Source organism: Taudactylus pleione, unplaced genomic scaffold, assembly GCF_031769625.1.
Source record: "Taudactylus pleione unplaced genomic scaffold, aTauple2 ptg000086l, whole genome shotgun sequence".
Lineage (NCBI taxonomy): Eukaryota > Metazoa > Chordata > Amphibia > Anura > Myobatrachidae > Taudactylus > Taudactylus pleione.
In genome coordinates, this window is record NW_028284488.1 from 9,896,290 (window position 1) to 9,919,033 (window position 22,744).

Consider the following 22,744-nt stretch of genomic DNA (forward strand, 5'->3'; position numbering starts at 1 on the left):
GCCCCTGGCAACCAATCAGCATCTACCTATCATCTTTTAGAATGTACTTGATAAATGCAACCTGTATTGAGCCTTTCATTATGTCACATGTTTGTATAGATCTGAATAAACATATTTTGAAAAATAGATAGATCAAGTGGATGAAGGTGGCCCATATGCCAGAGGTCCCCAAACTCCACCATTACAGTTGGTACAATTAGCTTTAGTTATATGCACAAGAGGAAATATAAACTGTGAATAGGTGAAGCAAAACCTTTTCACTGTATAAAAGGCCGTGATTTGAACACAATCTCAGCTGTTGGCTTATCAGCTACTTTAATGGGATTCTGTTTGGTTAACCCAGATTCTCAAACTGTGGTTCATGTATTCCAATGGATACCTGAGATAAATTTAAGGCGTACTTCAGTCTGATGAAGATAAATTAAAAAAGACATTACAGGAAGTTTTTGCATTTAATATGTCATTTTAAATTTCATGGTCAAAACCACAGAAAAGTTAGTAAATATAGTTTAGCGGCTCAAATAAAAATAGCAGCGCCATGCTAGTGAACTACGGTACAGTACAGTGGCGTCTGTGTAACTAATTAGAACCTGTCTGTTTTCAGAATAAATACAAATTATTTAAACATCTGAGAATGGCATTACCAGATTCAGGTGTACTGCCTAATTGCTGGGTAAACACATACCTCAATGGGGTTTACTGTCTGCACTTTTGTATTTTGATAAATCAGCCCCTGACTTCTATACCTAAAACTGTATTTAGCTGCTGCCCTTGGGCCAGTGCTTTGTGCCTGATATTTACCATACAGTGCCTCCCTCCCAGAGTTTAAGCATGTAGCTGCTTATGTTCATAAATAAGTAAGATACAAAATTACAATCCAGAAGAAATGTCATAACCAAAAGACACATGGAAATGAGGGAAAGATGGCAATGCACAAATGAGCTTAGTTACAGTCTACTGCCACGTATCCACTACCCGACAATGAACGACTGAGCAATAACGATATCGTTATCATTCAGTCGTTCATTGTACTGTGCAGTGCCCACACTGAATGATATGCTGTTCAGTGCAGGCACCCTCCCTCATCCATGAACGTGGTCAACCTGACAATATCGTCAGGTTGCCCGTCATGTTTGGGCGATGAGCGATGTCGAAGACGATTAGCGAGAGCGCGCATTGCTGGTCATTTATGACATTTTACTGGACGATCTATGAACAATTAATGAGCAATAACGATGTTGTTATCGTTCAATCGCTCATTTTAATCACCAAGTGGATACGCACCTTAAGAAGTGTAGGGAAGAATTGATTCATAAGATACTGTAGCAGAAATATTTTTTACAGCTGTTGGTGAGGAATTCCTTGGCAACTATAATAGTGAGTGACTGTGCTGCATGACCATCAGTGTATCCTTGAATTTACTGGGCTTGTTGATGCATTCTTCAACCCTCAACTGGTTTTCTACCATCTTGGATTAGTTGCCTGTCCTTTGTATTACTTTGGTATCACACACGCTAATATATACTGAGCCACTTGTCATCAATCTTCACATACAGGGCCTCATTTATCAACGAGTTTTATCACTCACAACAAGTGATGAAACTTAGGCCCTGATTCAGAGCCGCTCGTAAGTGGCAGTACACTCGTTCCGAGCGATGTTCGCACTTCTGCGCATGCGTACGGTTTATAATACGCATGCGCGAACCAGTCAGTGCGGCAGAAAATCGTTTGTTCGCTATATAGCGAATGCCTGCTACTTTGAGTGACAGGAGGAGGCGTATGTGGGTGGTAACAGGGGAAGGTGCTTGAATACGGGGAGTGGAATTAAGAACACAGGCGTGCTTAAAGGTCAAAACGGGCGTTTTATGGGTGTGCATAATTAATACAGCAGCGTCATTGACCACGTCACTGGGTTATTTTATAGCCAGAACTGCTCGTAAGATTGCGGTAGGAAAAACCAACCACAAGAATAGCGAGCAGTTCATACGCTGATCGATGTACTCGATTAATCTAACAAATAGCGGACATGACGTATGATGCGAGAGGCCAGGGGGCGTATTTTTCAAAAAAACGTCCGCAAGTTTTGTTCGCTCGTTGAGACATGGAGGAGTCAACAGACCGCAAAGAGCGAATGGTTCATTTGAATAGCCACCCCCTTTTTCTGAACGAGCGAGCGCTAATTGTGTCCGGCTCTGAATCAGGCCCTTATTGCGTATGATACATGGTGCTGCAGCCAATCAGCTCCCAACCGTCATCTGTTTAAATAATTACATTTGGGAGCTAATTGGCTTGAGCATCATTTATCGTACGCAATGAGTTTTATCGCTCGTTGTGAGCATAGGTGTAAAGTCATACCAGGAGCCTGGAGGTGAGATAGTTGTTGGTGACCCCCTCTGCTTGCATGCACTACTAACACTCCAGTCCCAGCAGCACTCACACAACCCCCCCCAAACCCACATTCACTACCAACACCACAGCAGCACCCAGTGACACACTCTCCTCCCACTGCATTCACTTACAACACCCCAGTAGCACCCAGACACCACTCCTCCCCCTGCTTTCACTACCAACACCCCAGCAACACCCAGACACACACCCTTTCCCTCTACATTCACTACTAATACTCTAACAGCACCCAGACACACACTCTATCCCCTGCTTTCACTTCCAGCAGAAGCCACACACAATCCTTCCTTGCATTTGCTGCCATGCCAACAGCAACTAGACACCCACTCCTCCCACAATTAACTACCAACACCCCAGCACACAAATACTACATGTTTCTGAGCAGGATTTTCCATTCTTGCTATTTGCTACTCCCACAGCAACAGCAGAAGGAGCAGGTCCAGGATGTGTGAGGGGGAAGAACCAACAAATGAGGGAGGGGCCATGCACTCCAGCCTTTGCCTCGACTCCTTTATGTACTTTGGTATGGTTCCTTGCTGGAGGGCCATTAACAGCAACCCAACTCCATGGTGGGGGTCCTGGGAGAGGGAGGACAGTGGCACATGTCCCCAGGGCTTCCTACTTATTCCTGTGCATAAAGCAGACCCTGGAGCAATGGAGGAATTCAGTGTGCCCCCTTCAGGACTGGTGCCTGGAGGCAACCACCTTCCATTGCCTCCTGTATTTACGCCCCTGGTTGTGAGTGATAAAACTTGTTGATAAATAAGTTGTGGCAATAGCTGCTGCCATCAAGATATCCACGAAGATCGCTATATTATTATTATCCTTTATTTATATGGCACCACAAGTGTTCCGCAGTGCCTTACAAAGTACATAAACAAGTAAGTGAATAAGAAACCAGTGACTTACAGTACAAAACAATGCAGGACAAGATCATGGTTTATACACATTGCTGCATAAGCGATCAGAACACTCAAAATAAGCAGCAGGGAGTCAGTAATAAAGTGTTAGGTGCCCTTGTGTCTTTGTGAGGGAAGCGGGCCCTGCTCGTGAGAGCTTACATTCTAAAGTAAGAACATAGCCACCCTTGGGTGACTTGTTCATTAAAGCACCCAGAGAAGAAGGTACTTGACTGACGCTGTATAGATTGGGACCCAGGATTGGGAAATTTGCTATGGAGCAGAATGGCACACTTGATGCTCAGTGCTGCAAACCAAGCACAGGCAGTATGCTAAATAATTGGTCATTGACTACTATGCTGGACATTGCTAACCTCCACTGGTACTTTCTAATTGATAGAAGGTAGGTACTGTAGGCTGGTCTAACATATCAAAATTATGTATAGTGAGACTGGATTAAACTGGTTGGTCCATATTGTCTTTCCATATATACTGTATTGTATGGAGGCTTAGTGTGTCCAGACCCTGAAGAGAGATGGTATTACAGTTGAAAATTCCTTGAAACAGCCCTGTCTTGGGTGCGATGACAGTCCTCAGCACCACCTATCTCACTGCTTTCACACATTTTTAGCTGTTTTATATTTGTCAGAAGAAGATTATGTGGGCGATAGGACATAGAGCTGATCTAAAGTGGAGCCATCGCAAACTGCCATCCACATGCCAATACATATATAGTTTACACAATCACAACATGTTTTTATAAAAGCAGATCAGTTGGTTTCAGACTAATTATACTACATTTTTAATTCCTTACTATAATTATTTTAGAATTCTTTTATAGTTTGGCATTAAAGCTACCATTGTATTTTTTCATGTCTGCTTATTATTTTCATTGAATTGTAACCAATAGTACAGTAGTGCAGCACTACAAAAGAAGTGGTTTATGATTGTCACTTCTATACAGAGCTCTACCTCTTGCTCATATGTATGCTGTATTCTTGCAGTGGCTTAGATTAAAATAATAAGTGCTATTAACCATTGTGTAAGTCAAACATAACAAAACTACAATACCAAGTTTAGTTAATAGGTTTTAATTGCTCTTGAAGACGTATTTCTCTTGTCAGGAAGGTCACCTTCATACACACAGTAACTGCTAAATTAAGCTATTCCCTAAATTAAGCTAATACCAATGAAACAGTCTAATTTCAAATCAGTATATCTGTTATACGAGTTGGGTACGGGATGCCAGCGCTCATGAACCCGGCAGTTAAAATCTCGAAGCTGGCATCCCGACAGGGATAGGATACTGACAACTGCAGGTAAGTATCCTAACCCTACCTCTAAATCCCTCCCTCCCCGCAGCCTAAACCTAACCCTCCAGTCTAAACCTCCCCCCAGTCTAAACCTAACCCTCCTCCCTGCAGTCTAAACCTAAACCCTCCCCACTGCAGCCTAACCCTAACTCTTTTTATATGATTATTATTATTATTATTATTATTATTATTATTACTTTCCTTTATTTATATGGTGCCACAAGTTTTCTGCAGTGCCATACAAAGTACATAAATAGAAACAGTAAGGACAAAATAAGAAAAATGTGACTTACAGTACAAAACATTGCAGAACATGGACAAGGTTTATAAACATTGCTGCATTAGCAGTCATAATGCCCAAATATACAACAGGGTGGAACTCAAATGTTTGGTGCCCTTGTACTGTAGGAAGTGTGGAAGAAATTATGGTATATGGGAGAAGAGGGCCCTGCTCATGAGAGCTTACAATCACAGCATTGTTTACCCACATATGTTGGATTTATCCCATCTTTACTTCCTCATGCATTTTGCTGCTTCTACCTTTAATTACACTGCTGCAGCAACATACTTTGGTTAGATATATAGGACCTGATTCAGACCCCCTCGCAAGCGCAATATGCTCGCAAGCGGGATGATGGTGGCCCAGTGCACACGCGTGGCGTGCGCAACCCCCATAGCGAGTGAGAAATCACTCACTCCGGGGCTCGCAACAAAATGAGGCAGCTGTCGAACGACAGCTCGCCCCGTTTTGTAGGCGGGGAGGGGGGGGGAGGCTGAACAAACTGAGGCATACCTGAAGGAACGCCTGCCGTTTGTGGGCGGACCTACTAACATCACTCGTGATGTCAGTCATGGACTTCCTGCTCTACTAGAGCAGGAAGTCCACTCGGTCTCCTCGCAAGCCCGATGGTCACGATAATCGCAACCATCTCCTGCCCGCTCGCACTAGCTGTGGGTGGGCACCCACAGCTTTGCGAGCGGACAGGGAAAAAAAAAAAATTCCTCCCCGCCCTGATTCAGAGCGTGCGCTCGCAAATAGCGAGCGCCTCTGAATCAGGCCCATAGTATTTAACAACGGGACGACGCAATGGATCGATACATATCGCCGTCCATAATCACTGTACGATGCTGTGTATGATGGAGCAATGTGCCGTTTTATGCTGCAATTAACAGCATGGTGTTGTTTATTGCATCATCCTATCTGACGTGATGGGAAGATGCAATGAATGAGGCACACACAGATGAGCGTACGCACTATGTGATGTGAACGATATATCATTACAATTTGCCTCAAAACAACATATCGCCTAATGTGTACCCAGCCTTAGATTTAGTAGCTGATACTATTCTGTGCTTCTTGTCCTAAGGATCGATCCTGAAAAGAAAACAATATACACCATTGCAATTATTATTTCCACATATATGCAGTGTATTTACTTTCATTTCAGTTAGTCATTCCACTCTGTCATGCTTTATTCTCTGTGAATTTAACCAGAATGGATAGTTTCAAGCTTAAAATCTATAATATTCTAGCATTCATAAAGAAATGTGTAAACGAGGACTGCATTTTGTTTTCATTAGATATGATGAGGATTGATTGCTCCATGTTAGATTTAGTATTGATTAGCAGATACGGTGACCATCCCTTTACAGATCATTCGTAAAGTGAGTGACCTTGTGATGTTCACTTTGGGGATCATCTTCAAACTGTAATTTGTATGTAAATTTTCACAGAACATTTTGTTACATCTTTTTTAATAAACTAAGGAAATTCAGCAATCGCTCGAATTCTTCAAGAACAACATAATGCCAACAGGTAGAGATGAGTGATTAAGGAAATCAAACGCTCCATTATGTCGAGGTATGAAGTTCTAGTCTTAGAACAAGCACCAGTATAAGAAGGATAGGTCCCTAAGGATTGCCTAATTGCACTTTGCAAGGTACAATATATTTCCCAAGCAGGAGGTGGCTGCTAAGAGGGAGTGTGGGTCTTTCTGTTTTTTGAGCAGGACTTATTAGAGAATGAGCACACCGTAGTACATTAATTAAATGCTGTCATATCTTTTAAATTCTTCTCCGAATGAGAGGTGGATCCGTGAACAATAGTATTCAGGTGGCCCATCATTCTTTTAGGCAGCCCTTGTGGCCAGAGCTTATAATAAGATAACACGTTCCAGGGAACCATGATGTTCTTGTCCTAAAAACAATTGACATACAGTATGATTTATATATATATATAAACATATATATATATATATACATATATATATATATATATATATATATAACAGTCACTAGTGTCCACACTCACGCCATCATATTCAGTTAGTTGGGGGGCCACATCAATGCCCTATTGCCTAGGGATTAAGATAGTGTCCAGAAAGCGGTGCACTCTCCAGTCTTGAAGTACATAATGTCTTTTAATGCAATAAGATCAAACACAGTCAGCCATCAACGTTTCAATCCTCACACCATCTTGACAAAGATCCGTGTGAGGATCGAAACGTCGATGGCTGACTGGTGAGTGCACTTCTTTCTGGACACCATACAGTATGGAGGGATGTAGGACAAGGAGAAATAACATTGTAGTGTTAGCTTGGGAAAGTAATTTATGTCCTCGGGTAGAATATATTATATCTTATTACTTCTAAGTCATATCTGCAGTATATGCTGTGCTATCTGTTACTTTCCTACACTGTACTGTATATGAAATTATTCCAAATGTATAAAATCTTTAGATTTTAGTTTAGGGTGATTTAATTTAAGCTCTTCATTTTATTTTTAAATTTAAATTATTTTAACACTGTTTCATTTTAATTTCATTGTGTACTTGCTTACATTGCTTACATTCTTATATGGAATATATTCGTTTTATGTATGTTAGAAATGTAAGTAAAAAATATATATATTTAGTAGGGGTACTACATCCTTTTAGTAGTCTTTTTAGAGAGTCCTTTTGGGTTTTTACTATACATTGTGCAGATTATTACTTGGATACCCTTTTTGGAGCATTTCTTTGCTCCTGCTGATATTTTAAATTACTAAGTTTTCTTATTATTAATATGTTGATCGCTTAATGTATTCTTTGATAGTTTTTCCTTTGCTTGCACCACTCTTCCACTATCAGCTCAGTGGTGATGCTGGTACATACTGTATAAAATTAGTTCTGCATGATCCCAATAGTATTCTTTCTCATATATAAGTTATAATTGTTTCTGTCTGTTGCAGAGAATATGATCAAGTATACTGGAAGTCCTGACAGCCTCCGTTCTCGTACTCCCATGATAACACCTGATTTAGAGAGTGGGGTTAAAGTTTGGCATTTAGTGAAGAACCATGAACATGGAGACCAGAAAGAAGGAGACAGAGGAAGTAAAATGGTGTCAGAAATCTACTTAACAAGATTACTAGCTACAAAGGTACGTAAAGATATCTGAGGCATAGTCAGGAAAACCATAGAAGTGTTCATGGTAAATTTCGATGTACAGAGATTTCAAGGATTCACTTTACACTGTTTGACATTTGTTTTTCACACATTTTTCTTTCCTATTGTTTATTTCTAAAAGATTAGGTAAAGAATGTAAAATGCAACTGGGTAGCCTGTGTATAAATAATTACATTATTGTCTGCTCTAAAAGAGAGAGGCCCCAGCATATTACACAGCACTGTACACTGAGGGGAACATTGAACAAATCAATAATATACAATGATATGAGACTGAAGGCAAAGATGACCCTGCTCAATTAAGCTTACATCTAAAGCTGGGTAAACATTAGACGATATGTCGCCCAATCCTGCAGATTGGAACGACATATGGAGTACATCATCTAGTGTGTACCGCAGGTCGTTAGCAACATCCCCCGGTAGCCCTACTGCAGTGCCGACGGGGGATGTCACTAACAATGCCATGCTGCAGAATGCAACATGGCGCGCCCCTACCCCTGTGGACCCGGGATTGGCAAGTGCGTATTGCGTCGCCCGCGAAGTCGGTTTGGGTACACATCATCTGATATGTACCCAGCTTAAGAAGTGTGAGTACCAATTGATGCATAAGGAATAATAATTGTAGGTGGTGGTAGGTAAAATGTGTGGCTACTATAAGGCAGAAGCATTAGTAACCACCAATGCTAAAACAGTTACTGGCATCTGGTATATGTGCAGCACTTGTTGGAATGAGGACTGAATCGGCATAAGAAAAAGTCTATGTAAGATAAAATACTTACTGACCTAAAAGCAGCGGTGTCAAAAGTACTATTTGGAGAGAGGGGACTGGGATGCGGTCAGAATCCAGACGACTGGGATTCCGGCGTTCAGAATGCCGACGCCGGTATCCTGGCACTTATCAGAATACCGGCGCTGGCATCCCAAAGGTAAGTACTGGGCTTAGGCACTAGGGGGAGGATTAGATTTAGGCTGCTGGGGGAAGTTTAGGTTAGTGCTCTGGGGAGGGAGGGTTACGTTTAGGCTCTAGGGGGAGGTTAGGTTTAGGCTGTGGGGAGGGAGGGTTAGGGGTAGAGTTAGGTTAGACTTACTTACCTCTAGGTGTTGTAACCTGGTCGGGATGCCGGCATCAGGATTCTGACCGCCGGGATTCCGAGCGCCGGCATCCCATAACTATCCCCTGAAAAATAATGCAATACTGTATATTTTTCATAATGTATGCCCAATCCTGCATTGTGTTTTGTCTACTCTAATGAACATAATTTTTACAATCTCTGCCAATATTTTTAATCACTACAACTGAGTGTGGTACAGATAAATGTAAGAGGGTTTCATAGCAGAAATATAATGACCTATAAAGATCAATCAGTCCTTCTATTCTGCTTATTCTGCTTAACCAGGGCTTCGTCTGAGGACAGACCTGTGTTTATACCAAGCTAGTTAAATAATACGTCCACTTTTTTTGGACTATTTTAGAGGTTTAGCTTTCAAACTACCCCCAGGTCATTTTGTGTATTTAGCACTTATCTTTACTTCAGATTCTTCATCTTCAGGAGTCTGCTTAAATACAGTTATTGTAACTGTGGCTGCGCCTTCAGCATTACAAGCTTGCCTGCCACTGTGGGTGTATTTCCATCTGCTTTGGAACTACTCCTGCAAATGTCATTGCATTATTAGGTCCACAGTGGCTTAAAAGACTAATAAAAAAAATATGGACTTGAAAATACAAAAAGCATTATCATATTAAATAATAGGTAGTAAGGTGCACTGATCATTTCTGCCCAGCTTTGAGTGGTGATTGGCTGTGATGCATGTTAGTGCATACACTGTTATGTACAATATGCCAGAGAGAGCACTTTGCTCATGGAAAAGTCCCAGCATTTGTGTAGGTAAATGGAAGATGACAACAGTCCTGTGTGATTTGCACATTTTCCCAAGGCATGGCATATCTCTCTCTGTCTCTCTGTCTGTCTCTCTCTCTCTCTCTCTCTCTCTCTCTCTCTCTCTCTCTCTCTCTCTCTCTCTCTCGTTCTCTTTCTCCCCCCCCCTCTTTCTTTCCCTTGTTGTGTCAGTCAAACATCTTGCTTATACTTGCACTTTTAGCTAGTAAAACCATGTAAATGGGTATAGGATTGGAACCTATTGACCCCTCTACTGGCAGTTAGGAGTTGTTTCAGACAATAGCATTTTCTGGGAGCTACCTGATCTATTTATTTGCTCATTGGGGTTAATGGAGTTTCCAGCATTGACACCCACCCCTTTGATGGCAAGTACAATTGCTGGTTTCCATAGCATGTCAAACACAACCACAATTGACCTGCAGTATCACTAGCATTTCACTATCACCAGTGAGTAAACAGCCTTACTCTCCTGTTCCCGAAGTGTCCGCTTTTGTTATAACTACAGTACAAGGCATTCTATGGTAGTCTGAATGCTATATTTTTCATATAAACATACACCTATTTCCCCTGTTCCTGTCTGTATTTGCATTTATGTTTTGTTACCAAATCACTTACTTTGTCTTTTGTTATGTTTTAGTGAATGGAAACTGGCAGATAAATATAAAGAAGCTCTGTTTTCTTTATAATCACAAAGTAATAACACAAAATAGTGACTGACAGGGACAGACCTTTCATAAAGCACTCAGAAAGCATTCAGACAAGTAAACGACATATTTTTGAAGTAGCTTTGTCTCTCTTTATAGAAATCCCTACAAGACGAATGATTGCATGACAGCTCTATAACTTTACTCATTTCCTAAATGTCAGCAACAGAATTTCACATCAGCCACGCCCCTGACATTATTTTACCAGCACAGGATTGTGACCAGTTCTGTATTGTAGACACACTGCAGTAGAAGCTGCTGTTTCTTTACGATGAGGGGAGAATTCAATAAAAAATGTTATTTACCTCAATTAAAGAACCTATCGTGCAGTAATTTTCACTATGCACGCCCTCACTTAACACTCAATCCATTTGTAAAAAGTGGTCGCGTGGTAATTTTCTATGATGTTAGCCACATTAAGGCCCTCATTCAGAGGCGGTTGGAGGATGCAAGCGGTCGCTCAGAGACTGGGCGGCCGCTTGCATCCTGACCGGCAGCCTCTGTTTCGGTCGTTAGGCTGTGGGTTTTCATAGACCATCGCGACCATCGGGGCTTACGACGAGACCCTAGGGTAGGGTCTCACTTGTCGTAAGCCCCGTAGAGCTTCTAGCTCTGTCAGAGCCGGAAGCTCTCCGCTGACATTACTAGTGATGTCAGTGGGGCCTCCCCCAAACGGCAGGCGTTCCCATGGAAACGCCTCCGTTTGGGCTGCCACCCCCCCGGCCCGCCTTCCAAACGGGGCGAGCTGTCAATCAACATCGACAGCTCACCCCCTTTGGAAAGAGACCCGCTACGACCGGCGCTGTCGGTCATAGCGGGTCTCACGCATGCGCACGAAGGAGCCGGCTCCCTCGTGCGCATGCGCACTGGACAAACATCGAGGCGGCCGTGCGGTCGTAGACCGTACGGCCGCCTCTGAATGAAGCCCTAAGTGTAGGAAAAAAAGAGGAATTCAGACTGTACGTCAAAAAAGTGCAAACTAACATTGGATAACAGTTTAGAAGTGTGTGGCCAAAAGCAAAGTAATTGGGGCTCTTAAAAGGTATCAAATGGCTAATATTTGCATTTTTTTTATAACATTGAAAAAAATGATAGATAGCATGTGTTTTTCAGCAAATTAAATGCTCTAGATTCATTTAGGGTGCATACAAATGCGTGTAAGTTGATTTTTTTTGTCAATATAAGCCACTTTTAAAGATTTGTTAAAAAAAACTCTAACTCCCACCTGCAAGTCTAAAAACACCTGTCCCATCAATACAGCACCCCCATATACCTGTCCCACATCAATTAACCCATTCTGCATTTTGCAGAATACCACCCGGAAAATTACATGTCATTATTTGTCAAATGAAGCTAATTAAAAATGTCTACGTGCGTAATTAATCAATAGGGGGAGAAGTGTCCCAACGGTCCTGAACCAACTTTTCACCTGCTATGGGGCATTATTTCTATGGAAAGTTAACGTGCATGGCTAATTGGATAGCATTGCGGCCAGCCGCAATAAGTTGCATAGGGGCTAATTGAATTCCCCATTTGTGTTTATTACAGGTATCATTCTAATACATGCCCTCAAGACCCCACACAGTTCACGCTTGCCAGATCACCCGGCAGCTGCACAGGTGTATTCATTACTCATTGACACAGTTTAAAAAGATCCACAGTTGAAGCTATTTATTTCACTTGTGATTATGTGAGGAGATCATGAACTGTTTGGGGTCCTGAGGACCGAGTTTGAGAAACTAGGTTGGAAGTACTAATGGGAAAAGGCGGCCAAAAATTTGAGAGAAAAAAGAGTTTTTACCGTGTTTCCCATATGTACCAAGCTGCGTTACCTCTTGGAGCTTGGACCTGGTGGGCAACATCATCTGTAGATGCTTTGCCCAATAGAAGCTGATGGGCTTCTTTTCGCATTGTGTGCTTAGAGGGATCCAATTGGATACCTCCCAGGTTCCCCTGCGGTGCCTGTATCATACAACACATGCGCAGAAGGATTCCTAGGTCATAAACCCAGACGTCCAATCATCGCAAAAGACAGAACTGTCCTTTGCGATTTTAACCACCATTCTAGACACAAACTGGCATTATTAAAAACAGTATGTACCCAATAAGTGGCGGGATGTACCACATCCAAAATGCAATGCATAGTACATCCCACCCCCTATGTGCTAATAGAATAAGGTAGAGGTAAACAGCACCACATACAGTGGGTATGTAGAACCAGGTTGTGAAAGTTATCTTATACTCTCTTATATATTAAACATAACCTAATAAGTAGGCACCCATATAGTAACTTAGCTATAACTTATAATATATGAATGTGTAAAGAGTAAAGACATGTTAAAAGGTTAATATAATTTTGTGTAGGTTTGATGGCACTTTCGGTTATACTCAGAAAGACTCTTTTTACAATGATTTCCTGCATTCCGTTTACACCTAATCCTGTAATTTCCACCTACTGTATATATCATTGCGGCAACAAGGAATCTGAATATTTGGGGCATACCGCGCTCTTATGAGATCTTCACTGCTTGCAAGTTTGCATTCTTAAAATGTGCCCATAAATAAGAACTGCAGGAACATTTTTTTCCTTCAAATTGTGGGTGATATGTGGGTAATTTTCCCCCTAATCCAATTCTGTGTGTGGGTTACTTTTTTGCTGTTTCTGTGTGTGGGTTACTTTTTTGCTGTTTCTGTGTGTGGGTTACTTTTTTGCTGTCAGAACCCTGCTTTCTCTTTTATTCAGGCCCTAGACTTTATCATCCTTGGTGTAGGATACTATGTTTCTTTTTTCTAAGGCCCTAGACCATGTCACTTGGGAGTTATTCATTTTAAGTGGCTCTGAGATCATTGTGTCAGGGTTGTTGATAAAACGAGTCACACTTTTTTTTTTTTTTTAGTAAATTGCTAATCCTGATTAATCCTCATGTCTCACATGAGGGAGGAGGAGTGTTTTCCCAATGTGTGCCTGCTTATAACTATAAATTGCTCCGTATGTGTATGTCACTGCCTGTAAATTACCCAGGAAGTTGTGATTCAATATTTTCTTGGATACTATCTTAATGATATCATTCACTTATTTAGTAGTGTAATATTTTATTTCGTACAAACTGTCTGCAGAAAAATGACTAATGATCTGTGTAACTATTAATATACAGGATAAATAAATATTTTCAGTTTCTATTAAATGACAAACTGCTTTCGATAATGTGTTTAGTACCTTGAATTCATATTTCAATATTTATGGTACTAAAAATCAGAAGAAGGCACACATGTACAGAAGACACGCTAACAGCAGCACTGTGTAACAGTGGTAATCATTGTTGCCTCACAGTGCTGGGCCCATACGTTAAAGTCCGACCAGGCCCTACAAGTTTCAATGTTCCATATTCTCTTTTGTTTTTCTGGATTTACACAAGGTGTGCCAGTTTCTTACCACAGACCAAAAACATTCTGGCAGCTGACCACTGGCAAAAAATGGCCATTGTGTGATTGTGTGGTAGGGAATTTGATTTTAAGCTTCAATGGGGAGACTGATATGATTATATTATTTTACAGCACTGCATGATATAGTGGTTTTTATATAAATAATTGTTTAAAAAATAATGGTATCAGAACTCCATATTATTACTTTGGATGGTAGCCAAAGTATCTTTGTGGTGTCCTGAACTAAGTAATGTTATCATCCAGTTATGAGTAGAACCGTGAAGAGAGTAGACTTCATTTTGATAAAATACATTCCCAAAATATATGCGCTAATAAATAACAAATATTTCTGTTACGCATGCTGTTTGTTGAATGGTATGCAAAAGTAATTCACAAAGTGCAGGTGTGTTCAGAACTAGAATATTCATATCCGTAAATCTTGCATAACGCAGGCAGGTGTTGTCAAAATGCTGCTTTGATTAAATTCATTCCTTCGCTCTACCCAAAAATTATATTTCATCTTGGTAAAACAGTTTGATTACCATTTTTTGTTTAGAACATAATTTTATTTTAGTTTTTATTATGCCATAACATACATATAAATCTCAATTAGCATTCAAACATCGTACCGGAATAAAGCTCATGTGTGATTAAAATTTTTCCTGGTTTTTGTTAATATGGTTGAGAAACAGCTACATAACATAAAATACACATAAGAAAAGAGTGGGTGCAAAGTAAGTGACTAAATGCTTCACTTTTCCCCCACACTCCAAAAACATACTGGTACTGTACGTTCATTGGCTGCTGACAAGAATAGACCCTTATTTATGTGTTTGCATGTGTGCTTGTGTGTAATTTGCTGGCGCTATATAAACCACACTTGGTAGCTTAAAACAGACAGTAAGAAGATTTAGCAAGGGTGGCTTATGTACTATACATAATTATACCTGTGCAGAGACTATAATTAGATGTAAGGCTCTGCCATAAAAAGAGCACAATTGAAGAGAAAGGGGTTGATGCAGTTGAACACAAGCCAGCTATAATTACACCTGCATTGCATGCAGAACACAAAATGTCTGTATGCAGAGTAACCACACCAACCCTATCCATAAGCTTGGAGTCATAGCTGTCATCACTAATAATGCACACTTACACAAGCCATAACCAGAGACATTCAGGGGAGGCAGAGCCTCCCCTATCATACTCGCTGTCATGCTCCAGAGTTTTGATATAAAAATTGTACTTTTATATGTGTGCCCTATCCTTGGTGCAAGAAATCTATATGTAATGAGGCTCAACCCTGCATAGCCCACTGTTGTGTTGATATACCTTCGACACAACCTTACTAAACTTTACCTACCTGCAAATGTCAAATAATCATCCAGTTATGTCCCTGCAAATGGAGATGCCACTGGGATTTGCAGGACTCTGAATTGCCCATAGAAGTATACGCTTGGCAGTTCAGTATATAACACACACGATCTCTCAAAACTGACTTACTGCACGTCCAACTCTGCTTCAGCCTCAAAGTGCTTGGTGTGTATTTGCTAAATATTTGAATTAAAATTTAGCTTAAATGGAGAGTAAATTCAAAACTGTGCCACATTTAATTATATGTATAAATATAGATGTAAAGAGGGTATAGTCATCAGTTTTGCTTAGATAGAATTTTGCATGGGAGTGATCTCCTACCTTCGGATTGTGTTTGGTACGGGATTCCGGCGGTTGGGATGCTGGTGGTCACAATACCGTCAGCGACATCCCGACAGAATCCCAACACTTACAGAGAAGTACCCCTACCCTCCCCCTCCCCCTAGTGCCTAATCCCAAGCCTAATACTTACCATCGGGATGCCGGTGGTCAGGATTGTGGAGCCGGGATCCCAACCGCTGTTGGGATTCCAGTGCCGGGATTGTGACCACCGGCATCCCGACTGCCGGGATCCACCTACATCCCTTTGGAATAAGTGCTCGTCATTAGAAAATGTAGGATGTCTCTGTGTAGTGTATGTCTTTGAACTTTTTGGTCCTCTGTATTAGTTCCCCAGGTACCATTGTTGATTGCGGTGTCTGTAGGTAACTTTCAGAAGCCCAAACATGAATAGAGCAACCTGTATCACCAGAACTGAGAAGGGGGAAATGATTAGTCCATGTTATTGATAATGTTCTTATATTGTTTTTTTTCTCTTTTTGATACAGGGAACATTACAGAAGTTTGTAGATGATTTGTTTGAGACCATATTTAGCACTGCACATCGAGGCAGTGCTCTTCCCCTTGCCATCAAGTATATGTTTGATTTCCTGGATGAGCAAGCAGACAAGCATAATATTCATGATCCCCATGTTCGACACACCTGGAAGAGCAATTGGTAAGTGGGGTAGTCTGTATGTCTCTACACTCTCAAGGACATTATTCTAAATAAGTAATTAATCTTAATGGAACTTGGAAGTGAATAAACTGTGACACATTGGGGCTTATTTACAGGTGATCGCCTTTTCTCAGCAAACGTATTTAGTAAAAGAAACAGTAAAATTATGCATACTGTATTTATGTGTGTACATTCAGTCAGACCCATCTCAAACTGTGTCCAGCTAAGAAGGGCAATAGCTTTTGATCCAGGAGTACATCAGACATAAAAAGTGTCTATAAGGACCCCTCATGATAGCAGTGGGATGTAGCATGACAGTGTTAATGCTAAAGTTGCAATACCCTATTTGTACAATATATAACAAAATTAAAAATACTTCCAACTAATACTGGGGCTGGTACCTGGGGCTCTTATGTCTTATGTCTATGTCTTCACATTATCAGTCATCATGTCTAACATGGCCAGTAAAAAGGATCCCTGTATTAAATCACTGTCAATCAAATTTGCTTTCACATTTTGGGGCCTACTTATTTATTAAGCTACAATTCCTGAACAAATGTCCCTTAGTTCTAAATGGGATGGCGATGTGGGACTATTTAACAAACTCTAAAAAGCTAAGCTTGGCCCTGATAGCTACAGTAACACAGTATTCAGATGGCTAAAGGGGCACATCCACTAGCAGACTATGAAACGACTGCACGATTACGACATTGTAATCATGCAGTCGTTTCACAATCTGCGCTGTGCCTACACTGAATGATTAGTCATTCAGTGCCGGCACCCTCCCTCATCCCCTAACATGGCCAATCTGTCGTTATCGGCAGATTGACCAGCATGCTCGGCCGATGATAGATGTCAAAAACAACCAGTGGGAATGCGCAGTGCTGGTCGTTTTTTACATTGAGTTGCCCGATTTGTGCCCGATTAACAAACGATTGAACGATAATGATGTCGTTATTGTTCAATCGCTCTGTTTAATCAGGTAGTGGATGTGCACCTTAATAGCCTATTGGATACATTTATGCCAGAGAGGGATATTTAGTACTATCTCAGACAGTGTCTACTGTGCACATGCACAACTTGATGGCCACACGTGGGTTGTAGTCACAACCCAGAAGAGTAATATTTTGCTGCATGGATCAGAGGTGAAACAGTACTTTTCATCATTTGTTGGGACAGTATCCGAATAGAAGAGATCGACAATGAAAAGATTGACAGTCAATAGGTTGACACCAAATGGTCGACAAGTAAGCTCCTTTAAAACTTGCTTTAGTCCTACAAAGTATAATTTATGTGTGAATACCCCTTATTGCATATAGTATGATCTGCAATTATTAACTCATAATTCCTAAATTGCCCTGTTGTGTGTATGATATGATCTACTTTCCGATAATCAGAATTGTTAATTTGTAGATGTAACTGATTGAACACAATGCCTAAATTATATTACAATTTATTGCATGCACCAATAGTAGATATGAACTATTGTGTCCTGTACAACAAACAGAATAATTTGCAGTTAGGGAAATAGGGGCCTATTCATGATGTTAATTATCAGGGTCCGACGTCCGGTGGAAGGAGCCGGATAGGGGGGGAGGGATCCAAAAGAATCCCTCTTCACAACCAGGACCTCCTTCCCATAGGGAAGGAGTGGGTTCCGATCCACAAGTGGGAGCATTTGCCATCTGAAGATGGTGAATGCTATCACACTCAAGCTCCGAAAGTGTTGTATTTTCGGAGTTTGATTAATTCTGTCACCATACTAGTGTATGGGGACAGCGGGCCATTCCACAAAAGGAAGGTAAGCTCTCCTGCTTTACCTTCTTGATGAATGGCCCGATAACTTTAATTTTTACAATTGCAGGTGAAAATGTTCATTTTCACCTGCTTTTGTAAAAATTAAGTGATGATGAATAGGCTCCAATAATCTCAATGCAATATTATACAGAGAACCTTCAATACACAATTAAGGATTTGGAGGTTATAATCTAAAAAATACATTTACACATTACACATAGTAAGGCTGCAGATCAGGCTGCTGTAGCTCCTTATCCAGCTGTCACCCCTTAGCCTGGGTGCAGCAGCTCTGGGTACTGTCCTACCACCTCAATCCTATTTAATATAATCTACCATTGAATGTGACACAAATGAAAACATGAAAATAAAAATAAAAAGCATATGCAACTATGATGTTACACCAAATTTTGCACTCTATAAAGCCGCTTTTTGTGCCTTGGCTATAAGGAGATCATCTGTAAGATCTACAGGAGCAGTAAATTTGATGCATACTCTATAGACATACAGTACTTATTATTACAGGAATCCATTTCTTAACAAGTGTATCATATCAGCTTGAAGGTGGAACTGTGATTTGGTAATATTTAGTTATGCAAGATCTGCATCTCACACGGCCAAGCACCGTCATTCATGTAGTGATTGAGGATGACAGTGTATTTTCTCGTATGATCAAGGGCTTACTGAAACCTGTATTGCAGGCTCATTGATGAGGAGGTCTATAAGAAGCGAGTCAAAGTTAATTTAATCTGATTGCAAGGAGATAATTTCTTCATTTCCTCTCTCCCCTCCCTCCACCCCTTCAAATAAACCTCCTGCTCATTTAGCCTGAGTGGCTGCAATCAGTTTGAGATTAAAAGCGCAGATAATGTTAATAATATGCTAATGCTTCATTAGTCAGACACTTATTGGTGCCCAGGCTGTGTGTACATGTCACTGTTATGTACTGATCCAGCTCAGTGTCACTAGCGGCAGGAGGAATCCCACAGTCCCATTGTACTGCTTGTCGTTATTGTCTGTAGAGGCTAGAAAGTCCCTGTTATTAGCTACAAGTTGGATATAGATAGATATAGACTGAGGCATGTGGTTAACCTATATTTTACAGGCCAGAGGGGATTTACATAATGCTTACAATGAATTAAGCATTATGTAATTCCACTCTGACCTATATTTATAGGTGGGTATATTTTTTTTGTTTTGTTAAATAATATATTTCTTTATCTTCCTAGGTTATAAAACTGTCTCACTTCTGAAAATTAACACATATAACACTAATTACAGCAACATAAAAAATAAATAAAACATTTGTTTTTGCTAGTTAATTATTCTAGTTAATCATTAAAATACATTTTTACATTCTGAGGTATGGCCCAATATGATTTCAGATATCTGTATTCATACCTTTGGCTTTTTTATTGTTGTTATCTAAATATTTAAATATCTTGCATGTCCTTGCATGTAGGTGTAAAATGAGGTTCACAAGTGCAGCTAGCCCAACTTTAGGTATCAACACTCCCACCTGTGCGTTCCTTTCATCAGTAGTGTTCAATCTAGCATCCTGCACCTGTCAAAACCCCTGCAGTTCCTCTTTCCTGCCTGGGGTGTCGCTCTCTGCTGTGGTGCTTCTGGCACACTCAGCTAATGCAACAAACTGCTGAGATACAGACCAGAGTGTGCTAGAAGCACCAGAGCTGAGAGTGACACCCCAGGCAGGAAAGAGGAACTGCAGGGGTTGGTGACAGGTGCAGGGTGCTAGAATGAACACTACATCAGAATATGCAAACTCTGCAACTGCACACAATCCATGAAAATCAGTGCACTTCTCCATACACCCCGCAAACGTGTACAAAAATAGTCCTTAAAGGGCATTTGCGCTTACATATATGACCTTAGCATTTCCATGCAAAGTGTTAACTGTTTGAACCTATATGAATCCATAAGCACTAGCTCTAATGTTTTTAGAATTGGAAGTAAATAGTGATTTACAATATATTTATATGGTTTGTTTCTCTTGCTAGCTTGCCGTTGAGATTCTGGGTGAATGTCATCAAGAATCCCCAGTTTGTCTTTGACATCCACAAGAATAGCATTACAGATGCTTGTCTCTCTGTGGTGGCTCAGACCTTTATGGACTCATGCTCAACTTCAGAGCACCGTTTAGGCAAGGATTCGCCTTCTAACAAACTTCTCTATGCCAAGGACATCCCAAGTTATAAAAACTGGGTAGAAAGGTGAGTCTGTGAGGAGGGCTTGTATGTAATTGCACATTTAATCTGTATCTAGATATGACAATCATATATTTTTAGAAATACTTTCAAATTCAGTTATTTACTGTACACACTAATAGTGAAATAATCATGCTCGCAAAGGTGTATGACCAGGAATGCTATAAGCCAGCTTTCATGCCACATACAGTAGTAAATTTGGTGCTGTTTATAATGAGCAATAATGCATGCTCAACACGTAGATGTTACTTGTCTGCCTTGGTGAAAGTGGAGATGTGGCTACCAGGGCTGGCTCTAGGGGTGTTCGACCAGTGCGGTCGAACAGGGGCTCCACCCATAGAGGGCACACCCCCTTCCCAACATCCCTATTTCAGTGGGACAGTACTGTCTCCCTGTTCCACCCGTGGGCCAAAGTGGCCCGCAGGTGGTCAAATCGGGAGGTTGGGGACCTCCACCATCGCAGCTGTGCGGCAGCGCCAGACCCCAGAGTCTGAAAGCATGCTGGGCGGCATCCATTCAGTGATAGGAGAGGGCTGGGGGAAGCCCAGCTTGTGAGGCTTCCCCCTCCCAGCCTGACGTTGTCACGTCTGCAAATAACGTCACATAGGAGGCATGGCCTATGGTAATTAGGCCACACCTCCATTTTTGTAGGGGCGCTTTAGAGACAGCTGGAACAGGGTGCTCCGACCCCTGGAGCCGGTCCTGGTGGCTACACCGCAGCAGATGCCCCATTCAATTCAACTGTCTATGGGGACCCAGCCAATCAGCTCCTAACTGTTATTTTTCAAACACAGCGTGAGACATGGCAGTTAGGAGATGATTGGCTGGTACTTTATCTCCATTCACTTTATCTTCATCCAAGGCTTAGTAAATAGACCCAATTGTCCCTGTCTGACTGACACTGTACATAAGAGCTTCACTGATTGCGGGAGGGTGCAAGTTGCTAGGTAACAAGGCCATATGCGTAGCCGATGACTCTGCAAGTGTGTAAGTGATCGCATATAAAAAGTGGTAGAGACCCTTTCCTGTGTTAAATTGCCATACATAAGGACTTATAGTTAGCATGCTGATTATGTGAATATGTCACAACTGCTGGTCTGATAAAAGGTGTGGTATAACATGATAACCCATCTGTCGTTGCTTGGGTGTCTAATATGGAGACAGCATTTGGTGCAGTGTTAAACATATTGTGTTGGCACATACAGTACAGGCACGTGCAATCCCATTTTGCTACAGTACATCTATATATGTAGTATAAATTATTCTCTACATTCCGGTTGATAGGTTCCTGATAATAATACAGGCAAACTTTCAACACAGCTCCATGTAATAGACCTGTCTTGTTATTGAATGAACAAATCACAGTTGGCATTTATTACATTTTACATTAAAAATAGAAAATAGTGATTTTTCTTACTGCTGTTTTCCAACCTGTACAAGCTATCACAGTATCAAAGTGCAGACTGCTAATTCCAGCATGGGCTTAAGCATGTCTGTGTTTTCTTAAATACAAATTAACTTTCAAACCTGTGATTGCCAGACTAGTGTTTGTGAACTGCACTGGAATTCAATATTTTACCTTCCAGAACAGCAAGCTACAGTACAGCACAGCAAATGCAGCTGTCAACAAGGCTTAGAGAAATATTCTTGTGAAAGTAGCAGCAGTAAATAAAACAATGGCAAGTTTACACAATAAGAGATGCCATTTTGCTTGCCACAGCAAGGTCAAATTAAAGACCAGAAACTCCAATGAAATGAATGAAGTTGTGAAGAATTCATTTCTGAACACTGCATCTATCAGATACAAGGCTGCTTTATTTTATTTAGCAAGGATAGATCCAAATTGTGCTTGTGATATATACTGTTCTAGTATAATGTCCCTTTACTTGTATATATTTAGTACATGTCAGGTTTTCTATCCTGCTTCCTTCATCTACTCTCAAGGGAGCTGTTAGACATCTGACTTTGTTGCATTGTCTTGTGATAATTGTGATCAGTTGTTCTGTCTTGGTGACATCTGCTTTATTAAAACTTACAACAGTTAAAGTTAAAATAAGTATTGTAACTGCATTTATCGCAGTGATCAATTAATCAATATTTTGATAAATATTCAAGCAGTGATCAGCCTCACCTTCTATATATACAGGGTAACATGTCAGAGGCCGATGTTTTTACACCCTCCCAGCGAGCACTCAGCATAGGCACTTGTACACTGACATTACACTCGCTGATACCTCTCCTATTTATATGGAAACTATATACAAAACGGA

General features: G+C 40.9%; 1 protein-coding gene across 1 annotated transcript in view; it reads left to right on the forward strand.

Moving 5' to 3' along the window:
* PLXNA4 (plexin A4) overlaps nucleotides 1-22,744 on the forward strand; it is a 774,189-nt gene that overhangs the window by 733,004 nt on the left and 18,441 nt on the right. The window contains exons 28-30 of the mRNA XM_088468696.1: nucleotides 7,847-8,037; nucleotides 16,286-16,455; nucleotides 20,268-20,480. Coding sequence (XP_088324822.1) covers nucleotides 7,847-8,037; nucleotides 16,286-16,455; nucleotides 20,268-20,480 — 574 coding nt within the window. The remainder of the gene's footprint in view (nucleotides 1-7,846; nucleotides 8,038-16,285; nucleotides 16,456-20,267; nucleotides 20,481-22,744) is intronic.